This window comes from Dermacentor variabilis, chromosome 6 (genome assembly GCF_050947875.1).
Source record: "Dermacentor variabilis isolate Ectoservices chromosome 6, ASM5094787v1, whole genome shotgun sequence".
Lineage (NCBI taxonomy): Eukaryota > Metazoa > Arthropoda > Arachnida > Ixodida > Ixodidae > Dermacentor > Dermacentor variabilis.
This window is the reverse complement of record NC_134573.1, coordinates 175,126,528-175,141,532: the sequence shown is the minus strand read 5'-3', so window position 1 is coordinate 175,141,532 and position 15,005 is coordinate 175,126,528. Positions and strand designations below refer to the sequence as shown.

Below are 15,005 nucleotides of genomic sequence, written 5' to 3'. Positions count from 1 at the left end.
TCTTATCTGTATTAGTGCCTGACGCAGAAAAAAATATGTATACTAGTAACACTACATGGTTCCAGAAAACACCTTTTTTTGTGAATCAAGCTCCCAAGAAACTTATGTAAATGAGGTGTTTCACGTAAAGTACAATTAACACAGGTTTAATCTAATTCTTTGCCTTAAATGCATTATCAGTTGGTTTTTAAACAAGATTGTATTTGTTACTGTTTGAGCATTGCAAAAGTAAAGCTTCAATTTTCTTGAAAATTTTCTTATCTTTATCAGTTGCTTCAGTGGCTGTAAAAAGAGAGCTTCTTTACATCTCATGTGTATTTGAGTAGGGTGGGTAGGATGGGACTTCAAGCTGCTCCTAATTTGGTCATGCCTTAGCTACAATACACATGTGAACATAGTACTATCATTTATGTCCAGGACATATTAAATATATGCACTAAAAGAGAGAAAAGAAGATAATCTCATGTAGCAACAGTAAAACCCTGCATATTTGAAGTTGTAAAAACTGGGAAACTTTTCAAGGTAAGCGAATTCATGAAAATATAAGGCCCTGGCAGCGCACAGACCGCATATAGCCATTCAATATAGGCACCAGTAGCCGCTAAATTTCCTGCAAGAGGTCAATATACCAGTTCGGTAGATCACTATTGCGATATACTGTGTGACTTGGCACCCAACCCTTACAAAAAAATTGAAACTAGCTCCGAAAGGCACACATATCATAGCAGATACACGTGTGAACACACAAGCACCCTGTTTGGCACTTTCGTTAGGTGCAAGCACACAAGACTTTTCATGGGTCATTGGGTTTCTGGCGTCAGTCACATGGGTTGTCGTGTCATAATGACACTGCAATTTCCATAAAAGTGATTAACGAGAACGCTAGTGCGCTTGTGCGCAAGAGCACATCTGCTTGGCTTCTTGGTAGTTTTGCAGCCTAGCTATAACATTTCGCTTGCATCTCAGGCAAGATGTGCTTATCAAATGTGAAATATGCACAGTTCCCTGCAGTGTTTCAGTGCATTAAATCTGAGCGGAGTGGAACATAAGCGGCATTCAACTACAACTGTCTATTAATAATTAGTGAGATTGCAGTTGGCTTTGACAGGCTGATAATAAGAGTGGCGTAGAATCAAATGGGATTTGCTACAAACTCACACTCCTGTCACAGCAGCACACAAAGTATGGAAGTTTTTGGGTAGCGACTTTTTCCCGACATTTTCACAGTTGAGATTTTGGAATACCCGAAGCACAAAGCAAAAGCATTTCAAGATAACAGATACATAGTGTTGACACTAAGCCAGGAAAATATTGACTTAACCGATATTTCAAGATATTTCAAGGGCACAGTGCAATTGTGTAATTAACTACTGATTAGGTTGCATACATGAGCAGCATCTTTGGCCAAAACAATGAATCACATGGTCAAAATTTATAAAATCCAAGAACTATACTTACAGCAAGGGCGTCTGACAATTTGGCAATGCTCCGAGAGGTTCTGTTCACATTCAGCAAAGCAAGTCCATTGAAACCCTGCTCTCTCAGCACTTGGGCTGCCAGTGTGCCAAAGTCCAGGCCTGCTTTGGAGCCATACTTGATCAGGTGTCTAATGAGGCTGTTATCATCGAAACCAAGGAAGAGTGCCATGTCACGGCGTAACTTCCTCCAGCGCCAAGTTCCTCCTAGGAGCAGAAAACATGCTTGCATCAAGAAGAAAAAAAAAAGAGAGAAATCCTGGGGTTTTACGTGGCAAAACAATGATTTGATTATGGGGCATGCCATGCTTGCATTAAAGATGCCCGACAAATAACAGGGGTTCTACAGAAATTAATTTACTGATTCCTGCCTATTGTTAGCAGATTGTTGAAGTAAATCGATTCATTTCATTTGTTCATTCCTAAGGGCCGATGGAGTGATGAAACGAAAAATGACATGTAACATTCAGAAGGCAACGGTGCAGATTAGAGAGCAAACAAGTGTAGGGTGAAATATAGTTGAAATTAAGAGGAAAAAATTAATCTGGGCAGGCCATGTGATGCATAGGTCACAAAACAGATGGTTAAATCTCACGACTTACAAACCAGGGTTATCAGAAAGCATGGCTATGTTTAGCCTCTCAAGCCAGCACTTTCCATGTCATACCAACGAGTGAGCCATGAAAGTAGGCACTGATGCAGTCTGTTCACACACGTGTGTGCTAGACTTAAGCACTTGTTCATAATATTCAAAAGACAATGCAGTTCATTGTTCAGTAACGGAGATGAACTGAACAGGTTTCAGCAGCCGTGTTAATTGAGATTTTTAGGTTTCATCTCAGCAGTTCAACATGAAGTTCAGACATCATAGAGAAGAAAATGCTTCTAGTGATCACGCACTTGGAACAACAATGGTCTGTGTAGCTTGGTTAAAAAGTGCACCAGAGAAGACTAGATGTGTGCAGTATCCCTGGGGAACAGCAGCTTCGTGCTCAACATTCTTGGAGATCACGCACACCAATGGTCGCTCTGTAAAATTAAAAACAGCCATGACAATTCGTAGTGTGACTTTCTGATCACTAAAATTTTAAGCTTAGCGAAACTTGAATTTCTATTAGGAACAAAAATAATTTGTGAGCCACTCTTTAGTTTACCACCTTTACTGTGCAAAATACAAGGGCAAATCAGAAAGTCTCTGCACCTTTTTTTATTAGCCAAACTAAGGTACATACCGGTAATACATATGTACTATTCTACATACCTTATGCTATTTTCTCACATAATCCCCCCACCAGTTCAGACATTTGTCCCATCGCAGCACTAAATTTGATATGCCCCTGTAGTAGATGAGGATAGCTATAGGGGCTTGTTGGCACGGCATATCTTATTTTGTTGTAATGCAAGCAATTTGTTCCAGTAATGAGGTGCAACTCCTATGAATCACCGTCATCACTTACTTTCACAACAGCTTATGTAACTTCAAAATTCCAGGATGCATTGCCACGCTGCACTTTGAGCTCCAAAATAAAAAGATACAGGCTTCATTTACTCAGTTTCCATTACATCAACTACTGCAAAAATTTGCTGTAACTTAATAATAATAATAATAATGTTTATTTCACCTTAATACGTACAGATGATTTTGGTGGGTCAGGCCCTCAACTCCCTAAGCTACAAGGAATTCCTGCAACCTTCAAGAAAGTCCTCAGGATGGACACAGCCAATTTCTATAGCTCATATAAATGTCACTTCTCGAGTTTCTGGGACTGCACAATCTTTTGCTTGAAATTTTAGCAGAGCACACATCCCCTACCAGGCTGCTCCTTTAGTACCAAGGCAGCAACCGTAGAATGAGTATTCTATACAGACATGCACAGGGTAACCCAGAGCCATTCATAAATGAGGCACTGCTATTTACTTACCAGAAGGGTAGTCTTCAAGGCTGCTGCTTGTTGTTGTTGTGCCGCCTTCTGTCTCGGAAGACTCGGTAAAACCTTTGTGAAATGAACAAAGTGTGCATTGTTTACAATGACTAATTGCAAAAGCTTCACAAGGTAACAGCAGAAGAACAATTTGACATCCTGAAAAGGTTTCCAGTAAGGGAAAATGTTCATCAACCCAAGGCAGCTAGAAGCTACCACAAGAATAAAAAGGCACGACCATCATCAAAAACAAACAAACAAAAAACAAGCAAGTCCTTCAGAATTTTCCCTTTCGTGAAAATTTGTCCACCTTATGTATATTCACAGAACTTATTTTCTCATTAAAAAGCTTTGTTGGTTCCTTGATCAGCGGCCAACTTTGAAGCTTCAGTGGTTTACAGAAGACCTCGATGAAACTACAGAAGCTTGAACACAATTTTCCAAATAATTTAAAGTATACTGACAAAGCACAAGATTTCACCTTGCAAGCATAGCATCAGATGCGGAGCAACACGGACATACTTTGCCCTTTTACGTAGCAATTGACAGTGGTGCTGACAATACAGAAACATACTGAGAGTACATGGTTGAAAGCACTGCCTCGCCATGAGATGGATTATAATAGCACAAGGACAGCACACAGTGACAGCAGCTTGCAGCAATGTAAAAAATAATTGCACGACCATGCTCCACGAGCCTCAATGCTTCTTCAAAGCACATACATAGAGCATATGTTGCCTTGAAAAAGACAAGACATATTACCGTATTTACTGGCATAATGATTGCAATTTTTTTGTAAAAAAAAATTGACGCAAATTCAGGGGTGCAATCATTACGCAGGTTAAATTTCCCACGAAAAGAAACATTTTCTTTTTTCGTCCCGCATTTGCTGCGGCATGACAAGCAGGCGGCTGCCGCTGTCAGTGCGGGACACCAAAACAAAAATGGTGGCTGGCGGAGCAAGCCAAACGCGATTATTTTTCTTCTCGTAAGTACATTACGTGCATTGAAACAGTTTCTTCCATATCAGTAATGAATAATATTGTTAATATCGGCAAGTATGCGACAATAACGTAGCCATGTCCACTTTGAGGGGACAGAAACAGAGATGGGCACGCTTAGCTGCCAGTGACATAGCAACACATGGCTGGCGTGCTGCGGAAACTGCGACATATGTCTTCACTGCTATCCTAATATGGCACGTTTCCGCTAAGGGTGGGCGAATATCTTAGCTGCGTTACAAGCGTCAGCGTATGAATAGGGTACCACTTCTAATATATCAGTATAAACGTGGCCACTATTGTTGCCACTCGCGATTTGTTGCCTGCCCACGAGTGCAGACGAGAGGAATCAAAGGGCACCCTTTATGTTGTTGTTGACCAAAACCATTATCAAGCCTACAAATAATAAAGCCGAGGCAAGCTTGGTTGTAGCTTTTTTTTTTTCATGGAAGTGCAGAAAGTGATAAAAGAAATGAAATGGGGCATCTGCTTAAGAATGTTGGGCGTGTGCAGACCACTTGGTATGTCTTCAAGAATCGTTCGCGTAGCATTTGACAGATGGTAAGCGCGATCATCATTAGCTTGACTTGGCACACTACATATCCCTGCGACAAGTTTGGGGTGCGTCATTACACGGGAAAGAAAAAAATAGAATTTTGACGAGAAAATTCAGGGGTGCAATTACTACGTGAGTGCGATCATTATGCAAGTAAATAAGGTATTAGTCACATGATTTCACGTCCGCAATGGCACAATGTCATTGCTAATAAATAAAGCAGTACTATTTAGACTAGCCCAGAACTTGTAAACAGCCAAACTCTTTCACTTTATGTTACAAACTGTACTCCCTGGCACACTAGCCTTAATTGTTCTAAAACACAGCAGTCTTTCAAGTAGCTTACCTTTTGGAATTCTTGCCATGCCTTTCTTTGCAGTTTTACTTTCATCTAGAAAAAAATGTGCAATTATGTACATAGTCTTAACAAACCTGTTCTTAAAGATGTGCAACGGAACTCTGATGTTGTACAAGCTAGGCAATGCATTAAGACTATGTTAATGCACTGAAAATGTTTCTTCATTATATAAGTCACTCTCTAACTGCTGAAAATTACTTGACCAGCTTGTTTCCTTTGAAGGTACTGTTTTCACAGCAATGGTTGAGCATGCAGATCCAAAAGAAGAGCAGACCCAAATTTATGGATTTAAAGTGGATTTATATGGTGTATTCGGTTGGCCACTCTGGTCTTCTGGTTCAGTCAGCAGATCTGAGCGCAGCACACAACCTTAGCGGGAGACGCAGTGTACCAACCAAATGCACGAGCTATCCCGGGACAGCGTGCTGGTGGCGCCACTGCACAGGCAGCGCAGAAATCCACTGTGTAGACACCCGTGCACGACACTGACAAATGGCGACGTTGGAGCTGCTAGCTTTGAAGCATCTCGGTTGCAAGGAGCTTTACAAGCATCACTGATGATTTTTGTGCCTTTAGTAGCCGCCTTTATTTTGACATGCTGCAATTATGCCTTGCTGGATGTAAATTGACTGCAGTGATACATGAAAACGCCATGAACAGAATCCAACAAACCCGGACGACACTCCAAAACTACCAACAGTGAAAATGTGTGATGGCGCTGTCACTTGTCGGCAACCGCGGCAAATCACGGCGGTTAGTGTCACATGACACTCCTCTCGGCCAGATCACGCCAATGCTCTCACTTCGAAGTCGGATTGGTTGGGAGCAACCCAAGTCAGAGACTGATGCACTGAAAGAACCATCTGAATGTAGTCCAAGCACCTGACTTCTACCCACCGAATGTGTGGCCACTTTTCAGAGCCCTCTAGAGCACCCAAAAATGACCATCCGAATACACATTTATACAGCTCATAATTTTGACATACTGTTATTTCTGGCACCAGAAATACAAAAACAAAAACAGTTGAAAATACCAGATTCACACTTGCAGGTTAAGTGCTCACCTAGCCACTGCCTTAGCGCCTTCATACGTGCATAAGGAGTACCATGGCAACGTCCTGTGGAATCTTCATAGTCATAGTTGAAAGCAGCCACACAAATAGACGGAACATTCAGTGAAGCAGCAACCACCTAGACAAACAGTGATAAACTTAATTTGCATATTATGCGTAACAAGCTCATATTCAGACACACTTATAACAATATAGCAAGCAGAGGAGCTGGTTGATTCACTGCAGTGGCAGAACAGCCATCTGACCTCTCAGTGAGATTTTGGCACAGGCAAAAAGCTAGATTTGGCACAGTGATAAGCACTTTTGGCACAGTGCCGAACGTACATCTATACACCATATGATCTCAATATTCAATGAATCAGTCAACAAATATAGCAGAGCGGACTCTATGCATATCAAGGTGGTGGAATAAAAAGAAATTGTTCAAATACAAAAAAAAAGGTTGTTCAATTTACAAGCGCGGGATCTGCTCTTCCGATCGTGCAAGGTTGAATGAAATATGCACACTAATAACAAATTATTAGACAATGGTTGCTAACCTTTCACTAAAATGGGCTTTCATTTCTGTTTCGATGTCAATGCTCCGTACATGCACACACCAGCCCTATCTGTAAAAACCTAAACATAATACCTGTTGTCGACCGGTATGATCTTTTTACCCATGACGAGCTACAACCAAGGGATTATAACAAGCATCCTGTAGCTGAAGAAACTTGCTCATTTAACAGAGAGAGTGAATGTCGCTGACATTCACTCTCTCTTAGTTCTCGGTTTTCGCCACGGTCTCATACTATCCATGGTTCACAAATGATCAAATTTACAATGCATACTCTTCTAAACCACCAGCATTGTTTTTTGTTGTGGTAGCTGTTATTGCTTTTTCTTCGAATATTGATGCCATGCAGGAAAGTATTGCTTTTTAGTGTTAGTAACTAGACTGTTGGTATAATATTTTACAAGTATAGTTGTGTCATTGTATGTTTGTCGCATCCAAACATTTCGTTTTGCCTCTGTCATAGTGCAGTTATCGGGTACAGATACCGTCAAACCTTTTGTGACTTAGTCTGTAAGCCCAGCCAACATTTCCTGCTACAAATGTACCAAAATGAAAAAAAAGAGAGGGAGAGAGACATTTTGTATAAGAATTACCAGGCTAGCTTCATAAACTTTCAATACACAGCCTTTTTCTGTGCACGTAACACGGTGCACAACTGCTTCTACCATTTTGCACTGCAAAAGGCATTTGCATGTACGCTGTGCTTCAAGCAAGGAAAACAAAACAAAATAAAAAAAACATTACGACAGAAACCATCCTCAATGATTGTCTAAGTGAATGCAAAGCATTTTTCCCTGGCACGTGGCACAAAGACTGAACAAACTCACGTCCTCCCGGGGAAACGCTTGCTTGAGCACCACCACATGCATGAGCCACAACATCCTGATGATGTACAATTGGAACCAGAGACTGTCGCAGACATTAAATGCCACACCAAATTCGTCTTCGACAAAGCACTTTTGAAAGCACATGTCTCTGCCCTGTGAGTGCTGGTCTTCCAATAGGCACCACTTGATTTCATCGGCCTGTTCAGCGGCTGTTCCCTTGGTGTACCGCTGTTATTAAGCCATGCATTGCTTGTCTTCTTGCTCGTTCCCCGTGGCCGTGCGTGTCTCGTTGTCCCGTTGCTTCACCTTCTGCCTCCCCCTTCAGTTCACATTGCATACCCTTGTAGCCTTTGCAGAGAGTTTGCACTCTTACACTCCTCTTCCACCTGATACTTTCGAGGGCCTATTGTTGCGTCTGCATATAGAGGCCTACACACAACGTAGCGCATCTAGAGCAACAGAACCACGTCTCTTTATGGTGTGCACATTCATACTGGCAAGTGAAGCAAGGTGCCCAGTCAGTAGCGGTGTGTGAGCTGGTGCAGGGGGGGGGGGGTGCATCGGCAACAAATTCTGTGACCTTGCATGGACTTCTGTTCGACCTTGGCTCTGACAAGGTTTCTTGACTTCTAACGTGCAAGCTATTTCCTGCATAACTGGGTATCCAGTTACATGAAAGCTGCTTAAATTACAATCAAGGAATCTGCTCTTCTGATTGCGCACGATTAAATGGACGATCCGCACTAATAGCTAATTATTAGCCAGCAGTTGCTAACCTCCCTGCCTTTCCTCTCTTTTTCTTCCTTCTTCTTCCAGCCACCAGCTTAGTATGCAATTATAAGGCATCTCTGAAGTGTCACTGTCAACAACAATGCTTAATAATGGGTAACCGGACACTATCCGAAGTCGCCTTTTTTTCTGGCAGCCTACCTGAACTATCTCCACGCTATGCTACTATAGTAGTACGAAGTATACAAAACTGGCACCGCAAGCTGCACAAACAAGGTCGCACAGCAGCAAAAGATTGGAACAATCACCAGAGAGAAATAGAGGGCCAACAGAGATAGAGAATAGGGGGTTTCAGTTTTACTAGTGAGGCAGCTCTTATGCTTCTTTGGTGCAAGCTTGGCACAATTTTCCACTAAAATGTTATTTTGGAGAATAGGGCAATGGACTGCTCTCAACCCAATTTGAAGCAATCCGTGCAACTGTTACTCCACTGTGCACTAGCATAGGAATGGAATGGGGAGCAGGCTGGAATACACACAGTGCTGACCACATGTTTATATTGAAAGCTGTGTTCCATGCACAGTGCAATTTTCTTCACTACGTTATCGCTTACAACAAACCACAGAAGGTATGGCGATTTCAATGTATACAGCATTTTGATTGTCTAACCCCCATATACCATACAGACTCATGTAAGAGCCGGACCCCCTACTTGGCAGCCCAAAATTTTGAAAAAAGTTCCATCGGAGAAGCAATCACGTTCGATGCACCGAAGCCACGCACACTCATTGGCGAATTCTCACACATTGCATACTTCCGCATGCCGCTACTAGATGGCAAGAGCTGCACATTGACCTCTGATGCAATGGTACATCCAGGGATTTTGGAGTGTGCAATAGTGACCAGCTGCATCATCCCGTGTAAGAGCCACACCTCGTCAAAATTGTGAAAAAAAAAAAGTCCGGCCCTTACACGAGTCTAAAGGGTAACATATTTTACTGCAACAGCTATTAAAAGCTCAAAACTGGGTTTCTTTGTCTGTCCATCCATCAGTTCTGTTATGCTGACTATGACCATTATCGTCAACAATGTTTTTGCGTTGCCATTAGGCTACCTCACATCCTCAGCTTCACCATTGCCATGTGGGGAAGAAAAATAACTTTGTCCACCAGCGGTATGTTGCTTGCAATGTACTAACACTTCACTATTGTGCAATGATAGAGCTTAATAATTTGTGCATGACTCTCAGAGTGGTGGTGTCTGCATATTGAAGGCCACAACAAGTGATAGTGTAACGGACATGGCTGTTGTGTACATTGCATAGAAGTTGTTTGCAAGAAAACAGCAGTGTATTAATGTGCAGTTCTTCATCGTCATGGTCATGAAGACAGCGTAGATGACATAAATGAGATGTACATTACAATGACATGATTCAAACTTTGTATATGCTCATAAATGTGGATGCACCAAGAAACAGGCAGCTGGAAGAAAACAACATCAAAGGCATATAGATGTCGGTCACTGCCAACGACAGCACCACAATGAAAAAGCTAAGAAGTTTTATGCATTAGAGTAGCTCAGACAATTTATCATTTTATTTTTATATAATATTTCAAATGTTTCATTTATTATGTTTGTGCTCTAAATTGGTACATTATTCTTCAACTTCAAGGCCCCTCCCCCACTCCCCATCCCCAACCACTCTATATAACTGCTAGCTTCTGGGCCATTCCCCCATAGTAGGCAAGTGTTATTCTTTGAGGAACAAGCATGCAACCAAGATGGCGGTCTACACAGTGAGATACTGCTGCTGTTGCAGTAAACTAGTTCAGAGTCAAAGAAATTGCTTAAAGCAGCCCTGAACCACTTTTTATTGAACTGGAGAAAGGCATTTGAAGTGAAAATAGGTTATTTCAGAAATGCTTTACCACAAAAAGTACTTCAATGCTTTCAGCAGAAGCACAGCTATTGGCAATCAAACACAGCCTCCACTGTGTTCTCGTTCCTTCTTCAATGCCCTACACTGTGAAGGCTACGACGCTGTGGGGTGTGCTCACAACAATCTGCCTTCTAAATGTCACCGGGGCACACAGTTCAAATTTAATTTTGGATGTTAACGTAGACACCCCAACTTCCGATTTTGGTGCCTATTACGCGCTACACATAAGCCAAACGCGGTCGTCCTCAGCGAGCCACAGTGCACTTAGCCAGTGGACTTGTGGCAGCACCCTGCGGCTTCCGTGGTACCTACACCAAGCAGCCGACCACAGCTACCAATAGCTGTCGCATATGTACATCCAATTTATTACAAAAGAAAGCGTAAGCTTGCCTCCTTAGGAGAGTAAGGAGACAGGCTTCTGTTGGAAAGAGGGCACTTGAGAGAAAGGTAACTTTGCAATCTGCTTGCAAGCTCCACGCACCCCGTATGACAGCAAAACTTGGCTGAGATGTTTACAGCATTTGCCACACGCAGACTGTTATTTCAGCAAGCCCGAGGGGTGGTTCAGGGCCCCTTAAAGCTGTTGCTTTTTGTTAATAATTTGTTATGTATTGGTCTGTCATGACATGAAAAAAGGCTAAGCAAAAGAGCCAAATGTGCATGACGGCATGAACCTGCACTTGAAAAGAGGACAGGGTTTAGTGAGCAGTTCAAAACTAAGTTAACTTCTGTCCTGTTTATGGAACTGCGAGATGTTGCCAATACTACCATACATAGGCAATCTTTTTGTTTTGTTGTTGGAGTGTACAATTTGTGTTTTAGGTATGCCATGCACGTTAGTGTGAGTGATATATTCCACATCAATATTCACAGAGTTCTTGTGTTTGATACAGGGTACAATTCGCTGTCTTAGGGTACCACATTGTAATTAAAGAGACTGGCTATCATTTTTTAAGGACCTTTTATTCTGTAGCACTACAGAAAGCCTACCATTTAAAGTGTAAAATCATGCAATGGCTTCTCTGAAAAGTGAATACTAATTTTAAAACAGAAGCTTTTGATCTGCGCGGCCTTTTCTTAACACTGTGCACAGATGCTGTCGATAACACCGATTACTGGACGCGATGGTACTCTTGGAGGCCATGCATCAGTGCACCACTCTGTTCACTATGACTCCGTTCATTTGCACAAGGCACTTTTAAACATGCGCTAGCTGAAGACAAGACAAACTACTCTCTCACATAAAGATACATTAGCATAAGCGCATAAAATATAAGTTCAGGCTATACTATATTGTATCCAGGCAAAATAACTTTCCCTGTGTGGCTTTTTGCTCATGTGACAGTACACAGATTGGTTGCACTGTTTCACCGTAGGATGGGACGTGTCATTCTTGCACCACTTTCAAAGCCAAATTAAAGATACATTTTTTTAGTTTATGGGGTACAAGCATGGTTGTTTCCGTCAATACAACACTCAATCTTGTCATTCCCACCACAACAAAAGACAAGTTCCAAGCGGTAGACAGTCCCTTTAAGTAGAAATACTATTCTAGCGTTACTTGAAGATGAGTTGAAAGCTAGCAACACCAAAAAATGATGCAGATGTGAGTAGGGTGGCAGTTACCTTGTTCATGAGGCTTGAAGGTGTCTCAAAGGAATGAAGAATGTTGCTCAGCTGGCCAAGACTGGTCATAGTGTAGTCATCCTGCTTGTATATCCATTCATCTTTGCTGCAAACCTGAAAACATTAGGCCCAAATAGTGCGCCGATTAGAAAGCTATCAGAGCATGACTTACCTGCCGCTGGACATAGCAAGCTGATTTTTTGACAGTAAGCCACTCTTACTTTGCTGTTACATCTGCAGATATGTGCCCTACAATTATTAATAATGTATGTAGAAGAAACAAAGGAAAATGATACACATGTTAGCACTTCCTTTGTTTATATTGTTCTTGCTCAATTCATCAGTGTGTTTTAGTGACATTTGCAGTCAAATATCTAAAGTTAACACATAAATACTAGACCTTGGAATAGGTTTGCTGAACATCACTGCATTAAACAAAGAGACCAGGACAATCTGTTATAAATGCAAGACTAACAAGCAAATGAGTGATGTGCAATATGCTATGACTATATAAATATCGGCTTTCTGTGCAAAACTATTAATTTTTCACCGACCTGTTCATAATGCAGGTGCTCCTCACTGTAGCACACTTGATCCATAACCATGGGTCCATACATGTGGTAGGCAAAAGCCCGCATGTCCACAGAGAAGCAGATGTACGGAGACCCTCCAGTGACATTGTGCATCCACTCTAGTGCACGGTTCTGGAACAACGCAAATCTTGTACACTAGATGGGGTGAAATTCTGCCTCCATGCCTGTAAATATCTTAGACAGTAATTTAAATTTAACAGCACAGTAATTTAAATTTAACAGCACTTTAACCCATAACAGCAGTTGGCTGCTGTTATGACATGTGTCATGTGCGCTGTTAAGCAGCACATGACACATGTATATATGAGAAAAATTAGCAAGGAATATCAGCCACTTACCACAGGCACCTGTGGTATACATGTGGACAATGGTTGGTTAAAGGTTGATGCAGGTGTGGCACGGCAAGGGCCATAGTCTCCACTATAGTGTGTGTTCACCACAAGGAAATCGACGTACCTAGAGAAAACAGATTCTTTAAAGAGCTGGGCATGTATAACACTATCACACAGAAGGCAATACTAGAAAACAACAAAACGAAGATATAGCCCCAAACAACTTTTTTTGAAACTGTGTAGGTAAGAACCATTGCATTATACGGTACCGACCTGTTCCTTTCGACCGGTGACAACCTAGGAATTCAATACAAGATTCGCTCACAGAGCCAGCCTGTGCCTGTTCCCTCTGTGCTACTGCGTTTCAAAATATGGTTCCCAAGAGACGGCGATATTGAAAGAGGTTTGCCTCCATGATGTCACAATGATGTGCTATACAACTCGGACAATTTTCATATATGTGCCAGCCTATTTTGCTCATTACTGTGACGTCATGGAGGCAAACCTCTTTCAATATTGCCGTCTCTTGGGAACTATGTTTCGGAATGCGGTAGCACAGAGGGTACAGGGAACCTAAGGACGCAGTGGCATGCTGTCCTTCATGTCCATCTGGTTTTATGTTCGCACACGCACACACACAGACAGACAGACAGAGAGAGAGAGAGAGAGAGAGAGAGAGAGAGAGAGAGTGCTCTCGATTGACCAACATTCATTGCGTTTAACTGTCACGGTGCATGGTTCAGCTGTAAAAGCATCAACAGAAGCAGCACGAAAGCATTACACATAGTAGACTCACTTGTTCAGACTGTTCAGCAGGGCACCTGTATAAGCTGTTGGCTTATCGTAGTCGACAACCTGAAGGCTGAGCAGTACACACAAGCCATTGTTCTGGTACACATCGTGCAGTTCCTGCAGTGAATAAAGCTGTATGTCCAAGCAGGTTTTGGTAGGCAGTACATGTGCGCACAGTGGTAATAACTCGATTTGAGTGGTGCAGGCTGCCTCCCTGCCATAGTACTAGTACGAAGCTAGCTGCAACACTTTGCTAAGATATTGCAAAAGAACTTCTTGGGCAAGTTGGTGCTTAAGATTCCTAGGCATACTTGAATGGGCAAGGTTCGACTGGTGTTGTAGGAGTTGCGGGGTGCTTTTTGCATCGCGTAGATAGATTGGATTTTTACAAGTACATGCTCCAGGAGGGAAGGTAGGCAGGCCTTAGGAGAGTACTTGAGGTTATAACTCTGTGTCTAAAGGTCGGTCGTACCTGTTTTGCTTTCGTTTTGCTAGCTCTGCGGCTCCCGCCTACCAATTTTTGCACGTTTTTGCATAAGGGCGCTTATGTAACTCAAAGGGGACCATTAAAAAATACTATTGAAAAGTCACGAAGGGCGTGTACATATGAAAAGCCTGGTACGAGCGAACACACCACTCCAGGAGAGCAAGCCGAACTTCACGACGGCCCCTACTCCTCCCACGGGAAAATCAGTGATGTTATTTTGAAGGTGGAGCACCGTAAGGCGCGAGAACGGTATAGCCAGGCATGACTGACTCAGCACGAGCGCTGCAGGCGCGAGCTAGGAAGCGTGTCCGACGTACACCCAGCAACGATAACAGCGCCCCGCGACTTCTACACCACCAGTCAGAACATTGCCCTCGAACGTGACGCGGATAGATTTCGTGAAATACATTTAGTGATTGGCGCCTCACTGTCTTCTTTTCTGTCCCTTTTTACGAAATGTATTTTGCGCCACATTCAAGTATAGCTAGGAAAACTTCGCTAAGGTTCGCTGTCGGTAGAAAAGCTTGTCAAACGCTTTTGTACTGCCGCGCACACGACAGCGCCACGACAAAACATAGCCATCGCAGGCATGCACCCAAGACGGTCGTGCACTTGTAGTACATTCGTCGAAGCGGGTTTCCCGATAGCACTACTGCCGCCTGACCTGCAGTCGCGGTGACTTCAGACAACAAAGCCGTGTCACGCACTACACTTGCGTGAATGGCCTGTCTTTGGGAAG

General features: G+C 42.6%; 1 protein-coding gene across 2 annotated transcripts in view; it reads right to left on the bottom strand.

Annotated features, from left to right (window-relative positions):
• Positions 1-15,005, bottom strand: part of LOC142585835 (uncharacterized) — an 89,953-nt gene that overhangs the window by 59,095 nt on the left and 15,853 nt on the right. For both annotated transcript variants that reach the window (XM_075696866.1, XM_075696867.1), the window contains 9 exons: positions 13,784-13,896; positions 12,994-13,111; positions 12,617-12,766; positions 12,063-12,176; positions 6,377-6,503; positions 5,301-5,345; positions 3,398-3,469; positions 2,376-2,504; positions 1,459-1,682 (listed from right to left, as the gene is read on the bottom strand). In XM_075696866.1, the coding sequence (XP_075552981.1) occupies positions 1,459-1,682; positions 2,376-2,504; positions 3,398-3,469; positions 5,301-5,345; positions 6,377-6,503; positions 12,063-12,176; positions 12,617-12,766; positions 12,994-13,111; positions 13,784-13,896 (1,092 nt within the window). The remainder of the gene's footprint in view (positions 1-1,458; positions 1,683-2,375; positions 2,505-3,397; positions 3,470-5,300; positions 5,346-6,376; positions 6,504-12,062; positions 12,177-12,616; positions 12,767-12,993; positions 13,112-13,783; positions 13,897-15,005) is intronic.